The 25592-nt window shown below is 39.5% G+C and overlaps 2 protein-coding genes across 2 annotated transcripts in view; one reads left to right on the top strand and one right to left on the bottom strand.

The window, feature by feature from the left end:
* The window catches only part of COL4A3 (collagen type IV alpha 3 chain), a 67449-nt gene extending 51163 nt beyond the window's left edge, over nt 1-16286 (bottom strand). The window contains exons 1-2 of the mRNA XM_075098775.1: nt 15865-16286; nt 2148-2204 (exon numbers count right to left, since the gene is read on the bottom strand). Coding sequence (XP_074954876.1) covers nt 2148-2204; nt 15865-15948 — 141 coding nt within the window. The 5' untranslated portion in view covers nt 15949-16286. The remainder of the gene's footprint in view (nt 1-2147; nt 2205-15864) is intronic.
* Nucleotides 15986-25592, top strand: part of COL4A4 (collagen type IV alpha 4 chain) — a 77235-nt gene continuing 67628 nt past the window's right edge. Inside the window, exons 1-4 of the mRNA XM_075098774.1 lie at nt 15986-16291; nt 20307-20384; nt 21470-21668; nt 24116-24155. Coding sequence (XP_074954875.1) covers nt 21613-21668; nt 24116-24155 — 96 coding nt within the window. The 5' untranslated portion in view covers nt 15986-16291; nt 20307-20384; nt 21470-21612. The remainder of the gene's footprint in view (nt 16292-20306; nt 20385-21469; nt 21669-24115; nt 24156-25592) is intronic.

The following is a 25592-nucleotide window of genomic DNA, read 5'->3' as shown; positions in this document are numbered from 1 at the left end:
AATATAATGAAGATGCAGGTCTTATCTTAGTAAAAAATAGTGTTTCAAGCCTAGAAACTCACAGAAAAGATGTTTCAGCTCTTTAGATACCAGCAATTTAGCATGCTCAATTTTTACATCAGTGAAGAGCTGCCTATTTGAGACCTTTTACATCACGGAATGATATGGGAGATAGTGTATGGGATTATCGATTCTCTCAGTCAATTTTCCTATTGCTTTATCAAGGAAGAGTTATATAAAAAAGCATTTGAAATTCTGCTGTGCAGAAGTTCCGGTTTCTTATTATTTGATGTACAAGATAGGATCCAAAATAATTCTCGGGGAAGCCAAAATACCTTGGCTTGTCCCTCCACCAATTCTCGCCCCTCAAAATCCCACACTCACCAGATTTTAAATAGGTTCTGAATTAAAAAAAAAATTCCAGAATATTTTAACAAAAATTAATATAAAAATTGCATTATGAAGTATTATGAAATCTGTATCATAAACCGGCATAGCTTTTAATAACAAATAATTTATTTCATCCACCAGCGTCCCAAGAAAGGCAAAAAAAGGATCATGCCATACCAAGATGTGCCACTGGAGGGGGTGTGGTACTAACTCACATTAAAACGAAGGAAGTCCTTGATCTTCCTCCACTGAGCTGCTACCCCCTCACTGCAGCAAGCCATAGGGTGCTCTGCAGATACAGAGCAGCACTGCGCTCTCCTGACAGCTTCACTCCCCTCCATACAGTACAGGCAAGTTTATCCACACTTTCTTCTTGACAGATCAACAGAGGATTCTCAGGTTGGAGAATTTCTTAACACTGAACAGTTATCAAAAAATATTGATTAATGCAATTGTCCTGACCTTCCAAAGCTGCCTGAAAAACTTCATCAGTGTAAACAATGATGAACACTTACCTACTAATTGCTCAGTTGCTTTAACATGGAACTGATGAAGACAAGTTGCAGGTGTTCATTCTTATTGATATTTCTCTTTTAGTGGGCAGCTTATTTTTTTCTAATTTTTCAACTGATCTCTATTTTACTCGTTAGGACAAAGTCAGGTTAGACCAACTAGGAACATGAAAAATAAGCGCTGAGATTTTACTAAAGACATGAGTATTCTCCTTTCCCACTTAAGAAAATATGTTTTAATAATTAATATATTTACTTAGTGAGAGCTGTCCTTCACCACTGAAACGAAGCTTCCTACAGGCAAGGCTACCAGTCTTTACTGTGGTGCAATATGACATTTTTTCTTGGTAATAAAAGTACATGAGTGAAGTTGTAAGTTATTCTTTACCAGCCAGATGCGTCCATCAATGGGACTAATCACAACCCTAAGCCTACACAGACATCTGGAATCTACTGATAAGGTGATGGCAATCACTGTGTCCACAGTTAGCCTGAATTACAGCCATGGCTTCTTTAATAATGCCCCTTTCATTTGTGAATCAGTTGTTTTTCCAACTACAAGCCGGAGTTTGAAAGAATTTTTTGGCACTTGTGTAATTCAGGTTTGTCTAAAAGCCACTCCGAGCCTCTGCCAAGCTGCTATTGGCAACAGGCAGAGCTGCGGCTCTCTTATAATGGATTTGATGCTGTTCCTTCACTGCTGGCAAGGTGGTTGTGATTAGGACTCAGAAACCCATCCCCTGTGTCAGTCTGCAGAAGATATATCTGTCTGATGCCAGCACATGTAGCTTTCCTTCAGGAACCAGAAAAAGGGGGAAGGGGTAGAAGGGCATGGTCCAAAGATGAAAAGGGGAAGCACTGAACATGACACTCTTGATGGCATTGTTAAATTTGTAACAGCAGAGCTGCTGCCAGGGTTATGGTATCTGTGGGCATTTGTTAGGAGTTTGTGAAAAAGAACCTAGTGCTTCAGACAGTTGTTCTGTTGGTTTTCAAACACCAGGCAATGCTGTAAACAAACTAATGCATTGAAAAATAAAATAAAAAATCTTAGTTGAACATTGTCCCCAGAGTTATTTTAACAGATTTTTGTAAGGTAATGCAATCCTTTTACAATTCTCTGTAGACTGTGTTGACAGAATACCATCACACAATAAATTCACTCACTGTATCAACTCAATTAATGTGTTAACAATTTCCAGGTATAAGATAATCTTAAAAAATGAAAAATATATCTGTTCTTACCTTATTACCTTTCATGCTATCACAAAAGCAGGGATTTTTACCTTTGCATACACAGCTCTGAAAAACAAAAGGACAAACTTAATAAAATTATTTTTCTCATTGTGCTGTTTGGTGAGGGGCAAGTAAGATCTCAGTGGTTTTAGTAAGGTAATTATTTCACAGATAACATAACTTTAAAAAAATGTTCATGAAGAATGCCAATTCTCAACAGCAGAAGAACTCATTAATCCTCTGTACTGTCTTTTGAGACAGATAAGGACACTAGTTCAATTTTATAGTCAGGGTGAAGACCAAGAAGCTGTGTCTAACACCACCAGGGTTATAATATCAGTATGAATTATAAAATTCAAGAGCTTGGGCTAACAGCACTAAACATAGATGATTCTTTAAAAAACTTACTATAGAAACAAACATATATGTTGGTATTGTTTTAGACTACAATGATAATTCTTTTTATTTTAATCTATTAACCAATAATTTTCTGACATTTTGTAGCTGCATTGATCTCCTGATCCTGGCTCATGGTACCTAATACAATTAAAAAGGACCCTCAGCTTTGTTGTTTCTTAATTCTGGAGGTTTCCTGAGCCAAGCTGTGTGACAGTGAGTGCACTCACACAGCCGTAGCTGTTACCCCATCATGTCCATGTCTTCAGGTGAGCCTGGAGTTCAAAGCCCTCCTTGGAGGGCTGAGTGTTGAGTCTGTGACCTCTACTGCTGGAGTATGGCATGGCTTTCTCGGAGCAACTACAATTTGGGAAAATTCAATGATTAATCAAGTATGAAGAGACATTTAGTCTTTTATTGTTCACACTTAAGTGAAAAAAACAGCCAAACAAAAACCCAAACAAGGATAGTTGGTATGTAACTAGATAGACAGCATGACTAAATTAGCTAGCTCTAGGTAGTTGTGGTAGCAGGGAGCTAAGCAGAGCTGCAAAGCAAATCTGAGATCCTGGGTGAATGTGAGAACACTCAACCCTTCTGTGCCCTGTTCCTGCTACAGCTATCACGCGCTCAGTACCTGAGCTAGCCCAGCCTGGCTGGGATAACTCTGCAAAGGACTCTTCTACGCTCATGTAGACATATCCTATTTCAGTGGAGTGGAGGAGAAAAAAAAAACAATCCTTTGTCAACATAAATATTATATATACACTAAAATATCACTGAGGCTGTTGAAGCCAGGTATTTCATATAGATGTAGAATAAACTGCATTCTTTGTCCTTCTTCGTACACTTAAAGTCTTTGTTTTTGAAGCTCTTGCTGAACAATTTTTTCAGTTGTACTTGTGTAGAAAGAGGGTTATTTTTCAGTTTATCCTCCCACTTTAGTATCTTTGTTTATCACAATGACCATATACTATGGTATAGTTACAGACAGAAAGGGAAAAATATCACATATTAGTATAAAGATATTTTTCTAAGTTGCATAAAATTAAGGAAAGAAGGAAGAACTGTATTTTTTTCTTACAAGATTAAAGCTTTTAAGATGGAAATTTCTATTTAGATCTTGAAGACAGAATTAATTAGCCCCTACAGCTGGTCATAATACAACAGCAGCACTGTTCCAAATTTATAAACTTTCCAGTGGTGTTCTTAAAAAACAGAAAACAAAAGGGGAGGGGAAATGTTCTTCATTAAAATGATAATGTCAGATTGTCATTAAATTTAATTTTTCCTGTAGCAATCTGTTCAGGTAAAAAATTTTACAGAATTAAAGCATCTTTTCTTCCCACAAGCTAGGATCAATTTATTTGATCTTTATCATATAAAACCGAGGTATACGGTATCAGTTAGCTGCCTTCATTTCTTACACTGTTCATGGCGTGTGTCTCTTTCCATTGATGACGCAAGGAAACTTGACATGTAAGTTTGGAACAACTCATCCAGTCTCTTGAGGTGACTCTTTTAGGATGGAGGAAAGATGCTGCAAGTACTTGCTGTTCTTTATGGACTAGACAATTACTGACAGTAGTTGCCTGTCTTTTAGGTGGCTGAAGTTAGGTGAGATGGTGCCATCTATTAATTTAAAAATAGATGCAGGGGGTGTTCCTCAAGTGAATGGCTATTTAAACATTCATTTACAAATTAAAACAGAATTAGAATCAGTTGGCCATAAAAAGCAAATCCCCCAAGAAACGATTGCATCTGCCTGTGTTCTATAGACAGATCAGTAGGTGACTACTTGATGTTTCAAGCTAGATTTTTTAAGAGTTGCAAACATTAAATACTTAATTCTTTGGCATATTTAAAGACAACTCTTTCTTCCCCTGACCTGACAGCTAGAATTCAAGTGGCACTGCATCAGAAATTTGGAGAACAAGGATGTTGTGTAAAACAGAAACCATGTGACTATGCTACATTTACTATTATTTTGATCAATATGATTATGTCACCAGAGACACAAGAATAAACACTAGTGCAGAAATAACAACAAACAGTATCCTGATTTCTTCTCGGTGAGGTCTATCAGTTTGGCACTAGATAATCTGAATTCATCAAATAAGTTATACGACTGATATCTTAAGCCTTTAAGCATAAATACCAGAGGATAGAGTGACATATGTCAAAATAAGTTTGGAATAGTCTATAAGACAACCAATTTTCTTGCTCTCTATTCAACAACAGTTCCTTCCACCCCAAAGTATTCTCTTCAAAACAGGTAACAGGTTATTGGTACATGTCTGCTTAGCAGTATAAAAACAGTAACTGTTCAACATTCAGCATCTCAAGGAAAGATATAGACACAGTACACAATAAAAGTAGTCTTAAACTGCAGGCACTGCATTTTATTGCTGTATGGGGCTGGTGAGTGACTCAAGCTACCACATTCTTAAGGCTTATGTATTAAAATTTTAAATTAACTACAAAACCTATGAGACCCATTTACTCAGCAATCTCAACCACTGAAGCAAAGATTTAGTGTACAGATTTAGAAGACAAATGTCTGAGTCCAGAAAAGGTGCTAGTTACTGCGGAAAAAAGTGTTTACAGTACTCCAAATTCTCTGAATTTTGTCAGTGGTAGCATATCCTGGCTGACAACAGAGAGCTTTCCTGAGAAATAGCCACAGATTGCTTCTAATCTTCCTAGTACCGGTTGTTTACCATTATAGTCCTATAGACCTTCCTGGAGTTGCACCTTATTTCTATCTGTGAAAGTAAAGCTAGAGCAATTCTTTAGAGTATTTGTATGCAAAGCACATTTTTCAGGACATGTAGATAAATCGTGAAATGAAATTACTCTTCTATAATAGGTATAATCTGCAGAAGCATTGATATGTACAGGTACAGAAGCAACTTTTTCTTTTAACTTACAATCACAGATAATTCAATGTGAAGTTAAATGCATGAACATGTAGAAACTTATGATGCTACATAACTAAACAAGGTTATTAAACTACTTAAAGAAAAAGAACCTTTGCTCTTCAAGAAGTCAGAATGCTTAGAATGTGTTAAATTTGCCATTAGTAAGTTGCAGATCAATTTATGCCTTTCTGTGTAGGCATATCACTTTAAACTGAAATAACCAAAGACAATTTTACATTACACAGTCAGTTAGATGGATAATACTAAATGTTTTGGCATATGAATTTTACGTAAGATTAGATTCTGCCTTCTGTAAAAGAGCTTTGAACCAAAAATCATTGCTCACTGATACTACTGGATGTTTCCACATCCTTGCAAAAATGCCTGCAGCTCCTTTATCAAAAGACCATAACAAAACAACAGTATATTGCCAGATTATAAGATAAGGAAACTGAGTATTAGTTATTAATGGCTTATTCAAAATCCTGACAATAAAATCTACATAAGTAAACACATTACCAAAGCCACTGTTTTACTGCATGGTTTTCAGTTTTGTGATTTTTATAACAATCACCTACATTTATTTAAAATATTTAGATAAGGTAGATGGCACTAGATTTTTGATCTAAAAATCTAGGCCAAAGGATAAAGTCAGATCATTATATGAATAACAAACCAAATTAATTTACTGATGAACCAAAATTTTAAGAAAACCCAACACTTTCTTGGAGTAATTTATGGAGGACCTTTCAAAAGTGTTTTCAGTGATTGTAGTAGTATTCTATGTTCTGTAAATAGTTACAGTTGTACATACTGAAGCACATCTTCTGCAGCAGTTAATGTTTTGTTCAGTGGGTGCAACCTTATCTATAACACTGAATTGCTCTGCTTACGCTATGGGATTGGATTCCATGGGGCTCTGACCTCATCCTGCCCCCAAATCAGAGACTAACTTAAGCATCTGTTAAAAAAGTGTTCCAGTCCTCTACTTCACTTAATCCCTCAAAGAAACGACTAAGAAGGAAGAAGTAACATACTACATTGTCACCTATACACCTTAATGTAGATTCAACATGACACTGCTACTCCTACCATTGCAGCTGTGGGAACTTAATTTGGAGTATCAGAGAGAATCCTACACAGCTCGCAGACATTTCCCAATAGAGCTGGTTACACAAAGGATGTTAGACAAGATATTTTGGGATGTTATCAAACCTGAATATGTCAAAAGGAGATCACAAAGCATTAATGTAAGGAAAAAAGCAAACAATGATAAGCATTTCTATCAATAGCACAGGCTTTGAGTCCTGTCACTCATATTTTTGGGACAATACAGTCATACTGGGAATGATTTTAAGGCAGGAAGATGGGGAACAGACCCAGTGAGGGTGATGAGCCAATATTTCTCCATTGATCTCTTTTTGGAATGACGATGAAGAACAGTCAGAATATTTGTTTGCTTTTTGACATCCAGAGAACATGAAAGTAGGTCAGCTATGATTTCAAAATACATAATTGTATTAAAAATACTGCACCCAGGACAGAGAGGCAGCCAAGTGTGTTGCTGCAGGTAACAGGCACTGTATTCTTTGTTTCAGATGAAGATTACATCAAGACCACACAGGACATTCAGATGAAAGCTGAGATGAAATTAAATGTATTCTGTAGGAACATGGTAATCTGGCTGCAATGGGGCTTAAATTTACACTTTGGCTTTATTAGTCTTTAATTTCATGGGTGAACTCCACCGATTCCAGAGGTAAATCCTGGTTAACATAAATGAAAGATGACTGTGCAGCATGAGGAATTTTAAGTTGAATTAAAAGCAGTGAAAGTGATAGCCATTAATTACTCTGGACAGTAAAAATAGCCCAGGTGTCTCCTCTCAAGTGGGTGGTGAAGCTGTCATGTTCCTTCACTGGTGGTTCTAATGGCTGATCAGGCTCATTTTTAAATATGCAAGCCTGATATGTCATTTAAACTTGATTTTTATTAGCATCTCACCTATTCTGCCATTAGGTCTTTATCTTCAAATTTCAAGGATCACTAAATTAGAACTCCATCAAAACACGGAACAAGACTCATTGAACAAGATTTATTTTTCTGTGATGCAACTTTTTTTCTTTTCAATCTTTCTGCTCATTATTACTACCCTGAGTAGCCTACAAATATGCAGGTTATCACAGTGGTCTTTTCTAAGTGTAAGTAAATTATCAGCTAACTTCCAGTTTTCTGTAATTTCTCTTTAATTCCAATACTTATTAAAAATTACATATCAGTGAGCCAGCTCCTTTAAGAGTCTTGACTGTCAATTTTAAAGGGCTGCTGACACACTGAGATTTCTGAATTCTTCCTGAGCTGCCTCAGTGCAGCGCAATCACTTTACACATTCCAGCTGCGTCTATAAACCACAACTGAGCACACAGAATAATATTGCTCAAATAGTTGATGTTAATATAGTGCTTAAAACCACAAAGGGCCCATTTCACTAATGTTCTCTACTACATATTTTCTATTACATCTAATAAAAGTGGGTGTAAAGCATTATTATTACAGTAAGTGGAGAGTTTTGCTTTAACATTTATCTACACTACAGACTTGTGTTGGGGTAGGTATGCTGCACAGAGGTGTGAAATGCTGCACTTTCTGAAGGACACTGTGGTACTAGCTAAAGCTTCTAGCTTGGACACAGCTATGTTTTTGAAGATTTATCCTAACCTGCTCAAGCAGAGGATCTGAGAGCAGAGCTGTATAGAAAAAAGTTCCTACTGCAGAAAAGGCTACATAAGGAAAATCTTTTTTTTGACTGTGATGCACCTGTGTTAGGATACTTAGCTAGACTAGCACAGCCAGTAATTCTATCTAGACATGGTTAGTAGATATGTGACCCTGGCAGCATATTCCTCATGTTGCACAACTGCAAATCACCATGCAGCATACAAGGTACTGGAGAATGAAGTTGCCTCACTCCTAAACATTGCTATCAAAACAAAATACTAGTCTCACATTTACAATCTGTATACAAGAAGTTTTTCATGCATTTAAGCATCAAACACAAATTCATTAAAACTATCAAACACCATGAAGAGCTCTGATTTTTTTTTTTTTTTTAGTGATTGCTGGACCAGTAAAACAAAACCAAATTATTAAGCCTTCAATAAGTATAGACAACATAGAGCAGAAATAGGAGATGATGAGATGAAGGAAAATATGCCAGTTCCCAAACCCTGAAACATTGTGTAGTCACTTGTGACCTGGACGGCAGCCAGACATTCCTACCTTAGAAGACTCCTGTTAACAGCCATGTATGCTATCAAAATTCACCGCATTTTGCCTAACAAACAGTTGAATACCGAGCACCCGACAAAAATTATTTCACTCTGACTTTTAATTATAAAGAAATACAACTGTAATTTTATTATTAAACAGCTTGGTCAATAATGTCTAATGTAGAGAGACCGGATCTCAGAGGACACAGTGGAAGACAACTGTTACGCTACAGACAGTGCAGTTGTTGAATAAGCTCCATTAAACACTTGTAATGGGAACCTTGCTCAGGGAATAAATACCAAATCAACATCCCTCCTTGGTGACATAGGCCTTGTACTACTGGCTACGTGCTGTTTTCAGTGTGATGTGCAGAAGAGAAGTCCTAAGCATTTAAGATCATAGGAAAAAAACTTTGTAATGCTTCACAGAAGCAGGATTTTGTGTCTAACTTAGACTTGCACAACTTAGGATCTCACATTGTGAACACACAACATGTGCCTATCTGAACTTGATAAGAATTTCCTTATTTTCTACCCTTAATTTTAAAATGTCAGGAGTTCCTCTGGAAGGGATTTGTTCTTTTATGTAATATAAAGGTATATTTATAATGGTATTTGCAAATAAACTATGGTAAATGACTGGTATGGAGAAAAAGAAGAAGCTGCTGTAAATGAACATTTAAACAACTTTCTATCATGTCAAGGGAACGTGTATGAAAACCCTTTTTCACTTCAGAGATTGAAACCGTTTTGAAAACTTTCTCTTAGTTTTTAAAACAAAAACCTGTCCAGCAAGAACTTTGTATAATAACAATTTTGTAGTGTTAGCCAAGTCTCTTCATTATAACTATTCATATTTATCACAATTTAAAAAAACAGTAACATAAACCTTAAGTAAAACAGTATACAGCAGATGGAAAAATATTTTCATAGAACTTTTGGTATCTCTTGCCTATGTTTAAATGGAATAAATTATGTCCTTGGGGGGAAAAAAACCCTACTAAACACAAAAAAACCCAAACAAAACAAAACCCATAAAACACCCTGCAGTTTTTTTTTGCAATATACTTACTGAATAGTTTATCTTTTTTGCTGTGAATGAGCCCGTCTGTATGGAAGTTCCAAGAAACAACCATAACACAGCTGTTCATACTACTCTTATGAAAGCATATTGTTCTGCCATCTTGCTTGTAGTTCCACATACAACTTCCATGGTGCCAACCATATCTCTGTCCAAGCACATACAGTACAATTAATTATATGGAGCTTCTCCCTTCTCTCTCACTCACTGACAGTAAAGAATTAGGGAGTGTGAGAACAGTACGGCTTAAAAATATTCCCTATGCCTGCATGTTATCATCATTGTGTTAGGATAAAACTGGTAAAATGTTGTAATTTAGAAAAAAAACCCTCACCCTGAGTTTTCACAAACTCAAATTGTTTGTGAGGTCTGCAGTGATGACCACTAAGGCCTGTATTTTAGAAGCTGTGTAAAACTACTCAGTATCTATGTACTTAGAGCTGGCATGTTGTGTGCAGTTTTGGAAAACTCTAGGCTATCAATTAAATCTCCATTTTTTGTTTTTTTTTTAATTTCTTTTGGTCTAGAAAGAAAAGATACAGAATTACTCCCTCTTTAAACAGAGAGAATGATGGTTGGCTTTCTTCTGCTAAAACAGAAAATTTTGATACTTGTATTTATAATGACCGATATCTTACCCCACAAGTAATCTCACTAGGGTGGAAATCACTGTGATGAGGACTACCAGAAACTGGACCAAACTGTTCATCATATATTCAGATGGGTAAAATCTCCAAAGGCAGACCTATAAACCCCATCTCTGTGGGTTTCTTCTCCTGACCTTGGACAGGACACAGGGACAAAAGAAATAAATATTCTTCCTCTCCACAAGGAAAAAAAGATTAGGCAATTCAGGCCACAGAATTTTTTGTGTAGCAAACTCTTAAGGGTGTTTAATCAGCTTATTCATCCGTGCTCTTCCTTCCTAACAGACAGTCATCTTAAAAGAGCAATCTAATAACAAAGAATACACACCATTTAACTAGTGAATTTTTGCTTATCTACCATAATACGGTTAGCATTACATCACACAATTTGTATTTCTTCCCAGCTGTTGAGTGTGGGAATGGTATTCACTACAATTGTTGTCTCCTCAGGCCTGTATATCTGTATATGCATAAAATTCCTGCTGTGCATCTTCTGTTAAGTGGTGCAAATAGCAATGAAAGCAACAGTAGCTTGTTCAGAGAAAGCTTATTGCACATGTTTTGGTTTCTCCTTTTTTGAAAGGCTGTGCAATTTCATGGAGGGGGGGGGGGGAAGGTTACTTTTTCTTGCAGCTTTGTCAAAATGATCTGTGGAAAAATGCAGCATAAAGCCTTAGTTAAAAAACCTTCATTGAACCAGGCCAAATGAAAAACCTGTAAACCTGTGAGACTTGTACCCTGTCACAAAACTGCCAAGTTAAAAAAAAGACAAACCATGAAAATTGAACCGAAAATATACTACCTGTGGCAAAAAGCAACTTTTCCAGTGCATGCACAAGAGACTGGGGCTGTAAACAGTTAAGAAGAAAAAAAGCCTTTTTGTATTTCACCTTCCTCCTAGGCTCCTGTAATCCATGCCAACATACTGAGCCTTCTAGTATTACTTTGTTAGGCGGTAGGGTGAGAATGTGACAGTAAAACAGATGACCGGACATCCCATACTAGTTGCACTTAATAGCAAAGTATTTTGTTTCAAAGACATGTTATGATAAATCATCTCTAGGTATTGCAGAAGAGCTTACTAGATGTTGAAGTAAAATGCTGTTATATCTATATGAAATGCAAAATAATGACGAAAGAACCAGTGTTTGCCTGCCTACTTTGATTATTTTAATATTACTCAGTCAGTAAAATAACTTGAACAATACAGTTTTGCTTAAATGTGTATTTACCTTGTAGATTTGTTAGAAAAAGGCCATACAGCAACTAGAAACAGTCCAGTTTTCACAGGTGTTTACTAATACCACCTAAGGAGGTTCATCTTCTTTCAGCTGTATGATGCAGCAAGCACATAAGCACACTTAACATTTCATGGCCTTCAGAGCAAGCCTCCATGTGATGCAAGACAGCAGGACTCCATAAATTTTGATGCCAAACATTAGGGCACCTTTGCTAATTTATGTTAACTCTCTTGGCCCAATAGGAAAAGCATTGCTCTGCAGTGCTCTGACACCAGCCTGCTTCTCTACGGAGATGGCGGCTGAATTACAACTAATTATAGACGCAATCAGGATCAGAACAGTCTAGTATAAATTGGGCCCAATTACCAAAGTAACGCCCCCATTGACTTCAGAGCTGGGATCATATTAAGCAAATCAAAGAGAGCACTTCACAAAGGACTTGTTTTTCTAACATGCTCCATGAACTCTCTTTTGTATATTCAGGTGCACATCTTCCCTCTCAGCTGCCTTGAGCGACAAAGAACCTGGCCACTTCCAAAGGCCAGCAGAGAAGTAAAATTCTCACTGTGACACTTTGCCCCTCCAACATTTTGATTCAGAGTTAAAGCAATTTAGCCTGCATTCGATTCTTACCAGCCTTGGAGATGCTCATGGCTGAGCCAGAACACTGTGTTTATTCCTTCCAAAATGACATATTAAGATCTATTTGTGACAGCCATATAGTTTGCATATAATTAGGAAAAAAACATTGAATGAAGACTAGTTTATAAGTATTTGCATGCAAATTCTAACATTTGTAAAAAATTAATTGGGAAATATGAACACTTGCATCTAGTCATGGACAATAAGCATAAGTGAGAAAGGGGATGTAAAAAAGATCTTCTCAAGCCTTTACAGTCACTGAATGTTATCTCTCCTCCTTTGCTAGCAGCACATTATGAAAAAATACAAAGAGTAATGACTGATGTAAATACAGAATACTGAGCACTTTATCCCATGAGCTAATACAATATTGCAGTTGTATTACAATGCAAATAAAAAATGGTAATAACATGAGGTGCAGCTAACTTGCAATCCAGTAATCTTACCCAAGCAGAAACCCTCTTTTATCCCACTCTGAGCACAAGCTAACATGATGCCATCATAAAAAATATCAATGCCACTAAGAAGCAGTATCAATTCAGTGTTAATGAACTTGACCTAGTTATTTTCCTTACTAGCGTCATTTGAAGCAGCAAATTCCAGAAAACATTTTAGATTAGTGTTTAATTTCAAGACATACAAGAAGGACATGGATGGTATCAAAAGACAGGACACACTCGGGAGAATTAATTGGATTGTACATGTGCATCAAGACAGTATCAGCTCCAGGTGCTGATAGAAATTAAAACAGAAATGAGGAATTAGAACAATCGTGTTCCCTAAGGAAACATATTTATAATTTGTATTAGTCTTATAAAGTATTTTAATAAACAGTGGGAAAATCCAAAGAATTATAACATCAGTATTTGGAGTGAAGGAATACATCAAGCAAGCTGAAAAGCCTTTGACATGGGAAGATGCTACTTCTGCTGAGTTTTCAGATGATGTGATTAGGGCATGCCAGTGGCCAAGAATGCAGATAATAATACTCCCTAGCAGGTACCATAAAGTTCAGCCTCCTAAGGGCAGGAAAGTCTGGGCTCTGTGAAGGGCTGTGAGGACCAAAATTTGCTGTATAAACAGCAGCAGGCACAAATTAATATTTTTCTTTCTTGTCTTTAAGAATAAACTACTTATTGAGTTATGAAGACATACACTTAAAAGTTTTCTATGTTGAAACTTTTTTTTTTAATTTATGCATACAGCAAAAATATTACTTGCTGGTCAAATATCGTTTTACTTTCATATGAAAGTGTAACACAATTTTAAAATGCAAACAATATCTGTTTCTTTGCAGTGGACAGCCCAGCCAAGATGCAATTATTTATTTATCAATCATTTACTGTCAATTAACATTAGCCACTAACATTTAATTAGGAGCTTAGATAAAATTTGCTCTTTAAAAGTTTGTTTCCTGCATCATCTAAAAAATTTAGTTGCTTTCTCTTTTGAAAATATCAGCATTTTCATACAGTAATAGAAATTATGACATTTGAATCTTAAACTGATCTGTTACCTGTTCCAAACCTAGTTTAAACTGATCTCAGACATCTGATATCCACTGAATTTTCAGAGCACCACTGAATCAATACATCCTGTTCAAACTTGGCTTAAACAGCAAGATTTCTGTAGAAGACACATCTTACCATACCAAATCCTGTCTTTAAGATCTAAGTGTCAGTAAGAATCTACTAATAACAACGCTCTAGAAAACTGGTATCTCAGAACTTCATGACCTACCTTAAGCAGAAAGACTGCTAATGAACTAAGGTACATGAATCTGCAAGACTGGCAAACGCAGGTTGCTAAACAGCGTTGAAATGCTTTACTGGGCCTTATGTAGGGTCTTATTTGTCAATGTACCTCCTTTTACCTCCCTTTGTAGATAAAAACATGAAACAGGATGACAAGATCAGCACAGCCAGAAGTGAGGCTTAGAAAAAGTGTTAGTGAGTGTGTTGTGGGAGGCAGGGGAGGAGTTCCCGGTACACAGCCTGCACTTGTCAATAGCCATCCAGAAGCATACATGATGATGTCCACCTCTTAGGAGCAACAAGGGCAACGGCTGGAAGGTACCACCAGACAAAGAGAAGAACGGAATACAGGACAGCAAACTGAATAGAACAGAGGCAAATCTTGAGTTTATTCATCTTCTACATCTTGCTTTCGAGAAAGGATCAGATCTGGGCAGAGCCTTGTTACAGCTCTGCAGAAAACGTGTACTTTGCAAATAGGTCTGGTACCTCTGTTCTACATATGAACTAAGAGGTATTTTAATTCCATTAAAAATAAAACAATTAGATCTTTCTTAACTTGACTGCAAGTTAGTTAGAGTGCCATGCAAGAAAAGTTGGTGAGGTACTTATGCTGTTTCCAGATACTTCACCCAGAATGGATGAGTGAGAGAGACGCAATATTTTAGAAGAAACGTTATTACAAATTAGTCAGCTCCAGGTAATTACAGCATAATGCGGCTCTATTTTGACAACAACAAAGTAGAAGATAAGATTTCTTCCTTATAAAGGTGAACTGCAAAATGTTTTGATAGGCGGTAAACGATTTTGATGTACTGTATTAGAGCTTCACTCACACATGCAAGGAGGAATTAACACTGTTGACTATTATGGGAGAAACAGAACTTGAACTTTACTGAAACTGGCAGTTTCCTGTATTGGACGTCTGTCAGAAACTTACTGAAACTGGCAGTTTTCTGTTTGGTAACTGCCAGAAATGTTGAGAGCTACACTGACCCATTTACTCTCACAGCTGACTGCTCTCCTCCCAGTTGGGCATGTACAATCTAAATGTTATAACCAGCCAGAGGAGATAGGAACAGCAAAGATTACAACATGATCTAGGAGAATTTATCGACCAAACTGTGACGTACAGTCATCATTAAACCTGAAAGACAAACTGTAAAGCGAGTTTGTAACAAAGGCGGCACAGGTGGTCCAGACGATGTGCTGCTCTGAGCGCGTTTACCTCAGAGACCATCCAGACCAAGCACCACTCTGTCCTTGCCGTCCACACCCGCTGCCTCCTGCGAAGCGACGCGCTGCCCACGGTCAGGCCTCCATGGCCGCTCCCCGGACTCCCGGCGGGGCTGAGTACCCCATGCCCTCACGGGAGCCCCTCAGCTGGAAAGGCGGGAAGCCGCCCAGCGACGCGCCCGCCTGGGCCGCCCACACGCCCTGCTTCTTCGCACCTGAGACAAGCGGTGACCAAGCGTCCTGCGCGGGGGCCTCCCCGCCTTTACTCATCCTGCCTCGTCAACGACACCTCACGGCCGGGCGAGATGTACCTCACCTCAGGGTGCCCGCGTGCGATGTACCCGACGCAGGTGAGGTGTATTATTTTAAATACAATAAATTAACCTTTTCTTCCTCATTACTTGCCAACGCCGAAACGCAGTGCGCCGGCACAGGGAGCCGAGGGGTTGAAAGCCCCGCTCTGCCCCAGGTGAGGCTGTAGCCGCCGCAGGACCCTGCGCCGCCGTTCCAGCCCCTCCACCCCGCGCTCCCTCACTCACCTCCGCCGCCGCGGCGCGGCCCGGCCGGAGCAGGGTGAGCAGCAGTAGCAGCGCCAGGCGGCTGGGGCAGCCCCTGCCGGCCATTCCGGCGCTCTGCACCACCTGCGCGGCGTCCCGTGGAGCTCGGCCCAGGACGCTTGGACTCCGTCCCCCGCTCGCCCGCAGCTTTTGGCCTGGGGGCTGCTGCTTCGCACCCGCCTCGGCTCTCCCCGGTGCCTAGGGGTGGGGACAGCGGCCGCAGCTGGCCGGGGTGGGCCGGGCCACCTCTCTCCACCCCCTCCTCTGCCCTCCGCGTCTCCTGCGTTGGCCACCGCCAGCAGCCGCCGTCCGTCAGTCCATCCGTCCGTTCGTCTGTCTGTCCGTCCGTCCGTACTCAGCGGGCATGGAATGAGTCAGGAGCCGCGGGCTTTCCCGCCTGGGAGCTGAGGTGAGCAGCTCCGGGCGGCGGTACCTGGCGCTCGTCAGGGGATGTCCCGCCTGGCCTCGGCGCCTGCCGGGGCTAGGCAGCTCGCTGAGGTGTCCCAGCTGCAGATGTCCCAGGTTACTGGGCCGTCTCCGTCCCCAGCCCGCTTCTCCCACCCCGCCGTGAGGGCGCAGGTGGTGAGTGCCGCCCGAACGGCCTCGGGGCTGCGCGGCGGGAGCAGGGACGGGGACCGGCCCGGGGCAGCCCCGGGCACCGCCCGAGCAAGGACACGGCCTGGGGTCGGCTGTCGCGCCCCTGCGGGGAGAAGGGGTCCGTCGAACGGGGGCGGGAGCGAGGCGGGCGGCGGCAGCGCTGGGTGCGTGAGTGAGGCGGTATCGGGGAAGGCCGGCGGCAGCCCCGGCCCTCGGCGCCATCCCGCTGCTGCCCGGGCCGCCCCCGGGCACTGACGGGAGTGTTTTCCCTTCAGCAACACTTTCCTCTCCCTCAAGTGTTTTCATATTGAGACAGCGAAGACCAAGCGGCTGATTACACAAGGGGCAAAGTGCTGCCCACTGCATAAATGTCAGTCAGTGAGAAGTGTTTCTCCGCAGGCTTTCCACATAGCTTTGCATGATATGAAGGCTTTCTGAATGGAAGTGTGATTTGTGAAGTGTTGGTAATATGTAAAGTGTATCACATTTACGCTGTTGACAAAAGTACTGCATGTCCAACATAACATCTCGCCAAACAAAGTGCTGTTCTTAGATGGTGCCAGCTTAGAAAGTACCTTGGCCAGGCCAGCCACAACGATCTTACCTTATCCATAGTGTTCGTGAATGCTGTATAGGCAATCCTGCATTACAGGTTTTGTTAAGCACTACAAGTGACACAGTAAAAGCTTAATTATTCAACAATACAATATATATAAAAAAATGTATTTTGGACTACTCACAAGATACAAATCTAAAGCTTGTCATGAACATAAAGCTAACCACAGAGTTGTGTAAAATAGCTGCTTTTTACAGGCATGAGAGTAAAGACTATTGACAACCCCCTAGGAAATCCTCTGTGAAGGCTATTTAGTAGAGGCTGCTTTTCACAAAAGTTTGGTACTAGCAGCAAGAACACACGTCTGGAAGAGCAGAGCAGTGTATTCAGTGTCAAAGATCTTGTACATAATCACAGATGTTATCACCTTGGCTCTAAAATCTCAAGCATCAGTAAGAGCAGGCTGGCAGGTATAGAGAGAACGGGAAAAAAAATCCTGTTTTCATGCCAGATTGATGGTGACAGTGTAGAGGAAATAATATCTTAGGGATAAAACCACTAAACTGATGCATTTTATTTGTCAGATTCCTAAACCTGTCAACTGTAACAGTGCAACATTTTTTATGTAGGAATACTGTAATAAGGACAAAAATGGGGTCTACAGTTGTTTAGCATTAGAAGAACTGGTGTTAGACAGTAGGTAGCAGACCCATTTACACAAAAATGAAAACAAAAGGTGCAGGCTTGTTTGAGACAACAAAGTGGGAGCAAGCCAGACTATAGTGGAAGAGAGTGGTCAGTCCTCAGAAATGATGCAAATTCAGATGCAGGATGAACAGTATAACTGTCACTGAGTAAAGAAGATAGTACTTAAAAGGAGAGTTCTTGGATACTAGGCCAAAGAAATATTGGAAGATACAGAAGAAAGCAGGCAAACCACTGTCAGGAGAAATAAACAAATATATGCAGAATACCTAGTGATGAAATACTGCTGTAATAAAAAGATATTGAGTCAGTTTTCAAATAATGAAAACCCTGTGTAGAAATTTCAAAAAAAAGAAGTCAGCAAGCTTGAAGCAAAGATGGGAAAGTGCTAACAAGGAAGATGCAACAGAGATAATTTTTTAAAAAAAGTCTTCTCCGAGACCCGTCTTACTCCAGTACCACCTATTTCACTGACCTTGAGCAGCTGGCTGCTAAGTAGTATGGCCCAAATGGATGGCAGTTGTATGTGTTACAGATAAGAAACAGCAAGTAATGTTGCATTATGAAAAGCATATATGCCTTTACGTGAGTTTTTAGGAGAGGTAAGTGACTTTGAAGTAGCATTGAGCTGGAGCAAAGGTAAGATCAGCTGTTGATGTTCTCTTGGCTGCTTGTTGCTACCATAATTGATGGCAACCATCCAAAAAAAGTCTATGAAACCTTAATGCAGACTGTGCTGCTGATACTGTTGTAGTCCATAATATCTTCAGAGACCTACAAACTCAGGGAGATTGTGTTGTCTGGCAAAACAGCTGGCCAGGCAGGCTTAACATCGGTTGCACCAAAATGTGTACCTGTAGCTGCCTGTAGGGATGCTTTACCGAAAAACCACCAGGGCATGAACAACAGATTAATAGCTTTCTTAATACTAGAAAGCAATTGAAAGCTGCAACAAATTCAAGTTTGGCTTTTTTTTCACAGTAATTGATATTTAATGATTTTAGCTTTGATTCTGTTTCCTCAGTTCTCTATGGTAAATCAAGGATAACAGTATTTTCTCTTTTTACAGATAAGGAATATTTTTGTGGGAGACACTGCAGTTGCATGAATTCAGCATAAAGCACAAAGTTTCATAAGACACTGTAAAATAAGAAGTAGGGCTTAAGGAAAAGGATGAAAAGAGTACGGAACATATCCATTGTGAATGAGGCAGAAGTCCTATGGAAAACAGCATATATGTTCTTGTACTTAAAATTACTGTCCTGATCATACACATAAAAGAACCACATTAAAATTGAGCACACAACCCTAATTTTTTTCCTAACTTCTGAATCCTTGACTTTGTAACTTCAACAGTCTTGCTATGCATAATGTTGGTTTATTTGAATGTAAGGAGAATATAGTTAGGGCTGCTCTAATTTTTTATGCCTCAATAACTGTAGCTGTGTGTCTGCCTCAAACTATGGCTCATGTCCTGTGGTCTTATTTTGTCAGTCCCTAAGAATGAAATTGTCTTCCTTCTTGGTCCTTGTGTAGAAACTAAACATCTAGGTTATGTTAGAGTGCCAGCTTTTCCTCCTCTGGCTTTTGAGATTTTTATGAGCTGAGATTGTTGATGCTTGTATAAAAACCTGTTCCTTTGGTGGTATCGAGTGTCTTATCCTAGGGATATATTACCTTCTTTCAAATTATGTGGTAGTCTGTTGAGGTAACTGTTGTGATTACTACAGAATATAAAATATGAGATCAATGATATATTAATCTAAATAACACTTTGTAGTCCTTATATTATTGCACTGGTTGCTGAACACTTCAAACCATAGGCAGGTTCTTCAGAAAACAATGGGGTTTTGGTAGCCATGATGGAATAGCAAGCAGAGTGGTTTAAGTCTTCCACTCATGCATTAAGTGTTATTTCAAACTGTGTCAATGGGTTGGATCAACATGGATTTTAATTTGAAAATAAAAGATTCTTTGCTAGTACAATCCAAATACCAAATTTCTATTTCATTTTCAGAAGCTGTTTGGATAATGAATGAGATGGATAGTGCACAACAGGATCAAATTTCTGCAAAGTCTAACACTTTATGACTGGCTTGGATTTTCCATTTGAGGCGATCCATCCCTGCAGTATTTTATTACTTTACAAATTTACTTATTTATGTTATTAATGTAAAAATCAGTGAGGTAGGAATGTTATTGGAATATTATGTTATTATTAGGAGTGTTGTTTTTTTTCTTTTTTTTCTTTTCTCTTTTATTTACGGCTGGGGAACTGGGGCACAGAAAGAGACTAAAATTTTGGCAGATGAAGGAAGTACTGTACAGTACATCTAGGGTGTGGTCTTGCAGCATGATTGGCTGCCCTTAGGTTATTAATTCATTAGTCAGTGCCCAGTGGCTTACAAAGTCTCTTCTTCATACTGTGGGATATGGATATACTGTGGTACACATAGGAGTCAGTATTATTTATAGATTAGTTCTGGTTAGAAAGACGTTGCACTATCTAAATAATAGAAAGCAAGAGAGAAATATTGCAGGAACTTCACGTTCATTTGTTTTACAGAGAAAAGATAGCTGCTTGATGAACAGCTATCAAAGAACAGCCAGTTTGCTGAAGATTTATGTCCTTGCTCCCTTCTCAGTAAGTGATTGGTTTTTGCTTACTCAGGAGACTTCTCCAAAGGAAGCTAACCCCTGTCAGTTCACTCTAGTCAATGTTCAGTCTCCTCAGAATTAACCTCCCCACATTTGGAAGACTACAGCACTAAAAAATAAAAGCGTGTGGTAATCTGTGCTATCCTAGGAAAAGCCCAGCATCTTAAGCCCTCAGTTTAAATAACCACTTTGAACCATTTGCCAGATGTGCCTTACTCCAAAGGGTGACAGCTTTTTTATTTGGGAGATGTAAAAGTTTGCACAGGAGCTGGCCATTTCTCTGGATTTGTGAAGCTTGAGCTTACAAAAAGGTAGGTGCAGGATGTTTGCACATAAAACTGCATACATGGTGTTGGACCTAAGTCAGAGCAGTTATTTTATGCATGCAAAATCTGACCGTTTGGGGCTGTAGAGGCCTCTGGTCAGTCCTGCACTTAAGGCTTCCAACTTCCTAAATCCTGGCTGATGAAAAAAATGGTCTAAAAATAAAGCTATAAAAATTTGGGTAGTGTTTCCAATGATTGTCATCTATCCATACATATGGGTAGAACTCCTGACGTGAAGATACATGCAGCCTATTCTGCGTTCAGAGTAGTCCTTTGCTCAGATGTACACACAAACACTTGTCTAGCCCAGTTGGCAGAAGATACTGTCTTGAAAGTGTAGCCAATATTTTCTTGACTTTTTTTTTTAAGTTCATTAGGTCTTTATTGTAGACAGGTGTCACGTGTTTCTTTTTAATGCCTTTAGCTAAAATGGTGGGTATGACAGCTTTTTAAGAAATAATGATGCAAGATGCTCGTCACTCATTATTTCAAACACTGAGTGAAGACTATCTCTTTTCTAGGCTGAAATCTTGTACCCTTTTTATGTTGATCTGTAATTTCATATATAGTCCCCTTGAAATAATTGGACTGCTGATAAAATAAAAATGCAGCCTATATAGGAATAATATAATGTAGTGCCAACATAAAGCTGTGCAGTATGACATATGTAAATAGGTAAGACATATTTTGGTTATCAGGTAATTACTTATGTTAGTACATCAGATGTATATTTTAATATAAACAGATTCCGAGGGGAAAACAAGAACAGCATGGAACAGTGTTTATAGACCATCCACAAACAGAAGGAAAGAGAAGACCTGCTGTTAAAAAAAAAAAACCAAGAAAGAAAAAAGAAGTGCTGCATATACAGATCCACAATCAGCGTGAATGGCATTAACAAAGGATTCATTTGCACGGATCAAGTGGCTTATCACAACTGCTGGGTGAGTTTTACAGATCACTAAATTTTTTAACTAGAGTCACTGAGATATAGTCTTAACTATCAGTTTAACAGTAATAAGAAATCACCAGTTAAATCATTTGTAGCCTGTCATAAACTTGATAAGCCTATACGATAATTTGTGGTCTTTGATCTTGATTGCTGGTCTATAAGTTTACACCATTTAAATTTCAGGTACTGCACTGCTTGAATAGTAGGAAACACGAACTATAATTCTGAGTCTGTTTTAAGAGGAAAGATATTTCTTCATTCTAGTGATTAACATATTTGGAGAAGAAAAAGTAATGACCAACTCAAACCTGAATGCCTGTCCCAGAAAAATTTTGCAGATGAGGGAGAATTATTAAAAGGCATGCTGAAAAGTTTTAGAGACTGTGATGGAAATACCTGGTAGCATCTGTGGCAGGAGCTCTTTCTGGAGGAAAACGATCCTTAGGAGATGATTAGGATCACTGTAGCCAGGAATTTTCAGAGTGATGTGTTAGATCAATGATTCCATCTCTATAATATCCTCTAGGAAAAGTCAATGCAATTTTCCTTCTTTCTTGAGGTCTTTAGAAAACTTCATGCACTGAGCTCTTCAGGAATGTGAAATTATGCTTTCCTAGTTGGGAACCTGGCCCAGCAAATGTACCTTGCATGAACCTGACACCCTTGCTGTTAGGCAGTCGTCTGCTCTGCTAATACGCCGGAACTCTCTCCAGTGTCTTTTTCCATGTTTATTTGGTTTGTGCAGACTGAGGCTGCTTGTTATTCAGGTGTTCCCCAATGTAGCAGTTCTATCCCAGCTGACTCTCCAAGGTAGCTGTTCTTGTCTTTTTTGTGCATTATTTGTGAATGACTTACCTCTAAGAGTCTTGTGCTGATTTGAGTACATAGGCAACATCTGTCTGGCTTCAGGAGGCAGGGATTTTGAAATGTCAGGGAACAGCCTGGCAAACACATGCCTGTCATATATGATGAAAAAGGGAGACTTTAGCACCATGCATCCAGGAGCAGCATCAGATTTCCATTTCAGTTGTGCAAGGGCTTCATGACAACTTGGCATTTTCTTAAATGAAAAATAGCTCACACCTGGCCAATGTTGATACAAAAGAAAATATTTACAGAGACTGGGCAAATTCAGAAGGTTAGAAGCAAAAATTACCTTAAATTAGTAACAATCACAGCAAAAACCCATGCTATTGTCGGTTACCTGGCTGAAGTGTTTCTGTGAAGTTAAATAATTTCTACACAAACTTACTTGATAAATTAAAGGATGAACTATTGCGGTGTACAAAACTTCTCCACCATTTACTGCTGTAGCTGATAATCTGGCAATCTCACACTGTTTAACCAGTCTTTGTTTCTCATTTGGCAAGAGTCAGTTACCACTAATTATTTTAATAAATATTTTGTTTTTGTAAAATCTGTGTATTAGAAAAAAGGTAGCAGGCAACATAGGTTTTAAAAGTTTATAAAGTAAATGTACATAAATGGCTAAAATGTTAATTTTGTCTGTATTGAATTAATCAGTGTATATCAGTGCATATACAGGTTATATTATATTCAGTCTGAATCTATGAATAATTAATAATCAGGGAGAGTAATTGTGTGTTTGCCGGCACAGTTCTCAGTGCTCCAAAGAGTTGACCATGTGAAAAACAAACAAAAAATAGAGGCTTCACTACAGCCTGGAGAATAATGCACAGTAGTCTATACATTATGACCATATCTAATTTATCATTTCATATAATGAATGAGCACCTTAGTTTTCAGTAATGGTAGTATTAATAATAATAATAATGCTTATTTCCTGTATTGTTGCAGAAATTTTGGGCTACCTTTCTGTTTTACTTTATCTTCTTTTTTTGTATGTGGAAATAATAAATGACATGATTTCAACTTTATAAGCCGTCACTAGCAATGGCTGGTATGGAGCATGCTGCTCTGGAATCGCGTGGCTGTTTTGAGTGCTGCTTTGCTCCCTGCCTTCTCTCGCTCGCTCTCTGAGCAAAAGAAAACAGCACTAGCTAACTCATTTTGGGGTGGGTGTGGATCACCTCCATCTCTGCTCAGTCTTTACCCCATGGTGTCGGTGGAGGTGCAGAAATCTGTCTGGAATGGTTTCTCTCTGGCCATTCCTAATTGTGGGATTGGAAGAAGGTTACAAGGGGGAAGTTACAAGACCTTTTATAATAACTTTTACTTTTACTCATGCCTATGTGTTTGTACACAGTCTCACAAATCCAAACGACAAATATATATAGCACGTGCTGAGCATTTCTTGATGGTGCATACCCTTTATAAATATACTCTTTTACTAAATAATCACCCCAAACAGGACTTAATCATGTGTACATACATCTCACTTTTTAGAGGCTACATTTTTATGAAGGTTGGATGTTGGAAGTCTAGTTTTAATTTAGCTTTCTCCTTCTTTTAAATCAGGTGGCTGCTGATTGTTTTTTCAGCACAAGAAATTGATGGGGTAAGTGACATTGATATTTACTTTAGACATGTGACAGATAGGATGGTAAAGGGCAAACAAGTAACACTTTATACACCAAAATTACCTATAGTTCTGCGGGAAAACTATGATATTTCTTCCAGTATTTCTGCAGTTCTCAGTTTCCTTTCTGTTCCTGCTGCTCAGCTTAGCTATTTTATAATTTTCTCGGTTGGATTCTTCTAGATTCTAACTTCGGCATCTTTAGATGCTTTTGGAAAGCTGCATGTAAAAAAACCTCTCTCATGCACTTAGTCTGTCTCCTTCCTCATTAAGTACATTTCATGGCTCTAAAATGTTGCATATATCATACTCATTCTAGCTTTCAAGCCCTTCTCTATACAGAACTGTAGAATCGTTAAGGTTGGAAAAGACCCTTAAGATCATCGAGTCCAACTGCTAACCTATCACTGCCAAGTCCACCACTAAACCATATCCTCAAGCAACACATCTGTCCTTCTTTTAAATACCTCCAGGGATGGAGACTCAACTACCTCCCTGGGCAGCCTGTTCCAATGCCTGACAACCCTTTGGGTGAAGAAGTTTTTCCTAATATCCAACCTAAACTTCCCCTGGCGCAGCTTGAGGCTGTTTCCTCTTGCCCTATCGCTTGTTACTAGGGAGAAGAGACCGACCCCCGCCTCGCTACACCCTCCTTTCAGGTAGTTGTAGAGAGCGATAAGGTCTCCCCTCAGCCTCCTCTTCTCCTGACTAAACAACCCCAGCTCCCTCAGCTGCTCCTCATATGACTTGTTCTCCAGACCCTTCAATAGCCTTGTTGCCCTTCTCTGGACGTGCTCCAGCACCTCAATGTCCTCCTTGTAGTGAGGGGCCCAAAACTGGAGACAGTAGTTGAGGTGCGGCCTCGCCAGTGCTGAGTACAGGGGCACCGTCACTGCCCTGCTCCTGCTGGCCACACTATTCCCGATACAAGCCAGGACACTGTTGGCCTTCTTGGCCACCTGGGCACACTGCTGGCTCATGTTCAGCTGGCTGGCAACCAACACCCCCCGGTCCTTTTCTTCCAGACAGCTCTCCAGCCACTCTTCCCCAAGGCTGTAGCATTGCATGGGGTTGTTGTGACCCAAGTGCAGGACGCCGCATTTGGCCTTGTTAAACCTCATACCGTTGGCTCTGGCCCAATGATCCAGCCTATCCAGGTCCCTCTGTAGGGCCTTCCTGCCCTCCAGCATATCGACACTTCCACCCAGCTAGGTGTCATCTGCAAACTTACTGAGGGTGCACTCAATCCCCTCATCCAGATCATCAATGAAGATATTGAACAGGATATGTTAGCCTAGATCTTAAACTGGCCTCCCTGTGCATTCCCAATTCTCTGGAGCCAAAAGTTCACATATAATATAGTCCCAATATCTCCTTTATTTTCCCCTCTGTACTGTCCTCCATTCTCATGTTTAC

Source organism: Phalacrocorax aristotelis, chromosome 7 (genome assembly GCF_949628215.1).
Source record: "Phalacrocorax aristotelis chromosome 7, bGulAri2.1, whole genome shotgun sequence".
Taxonomy (NCBI): domain Eukaryota; kingdom Metazoa; phylum Chordata; class Aves; order Suliformes; family Phalacrocoracidae; genus Phalacrocorax; species Phalacrocorax aristotelis.
This window is presented reverse-complemented; position numbering and strand designations above follow the sequence as displayed.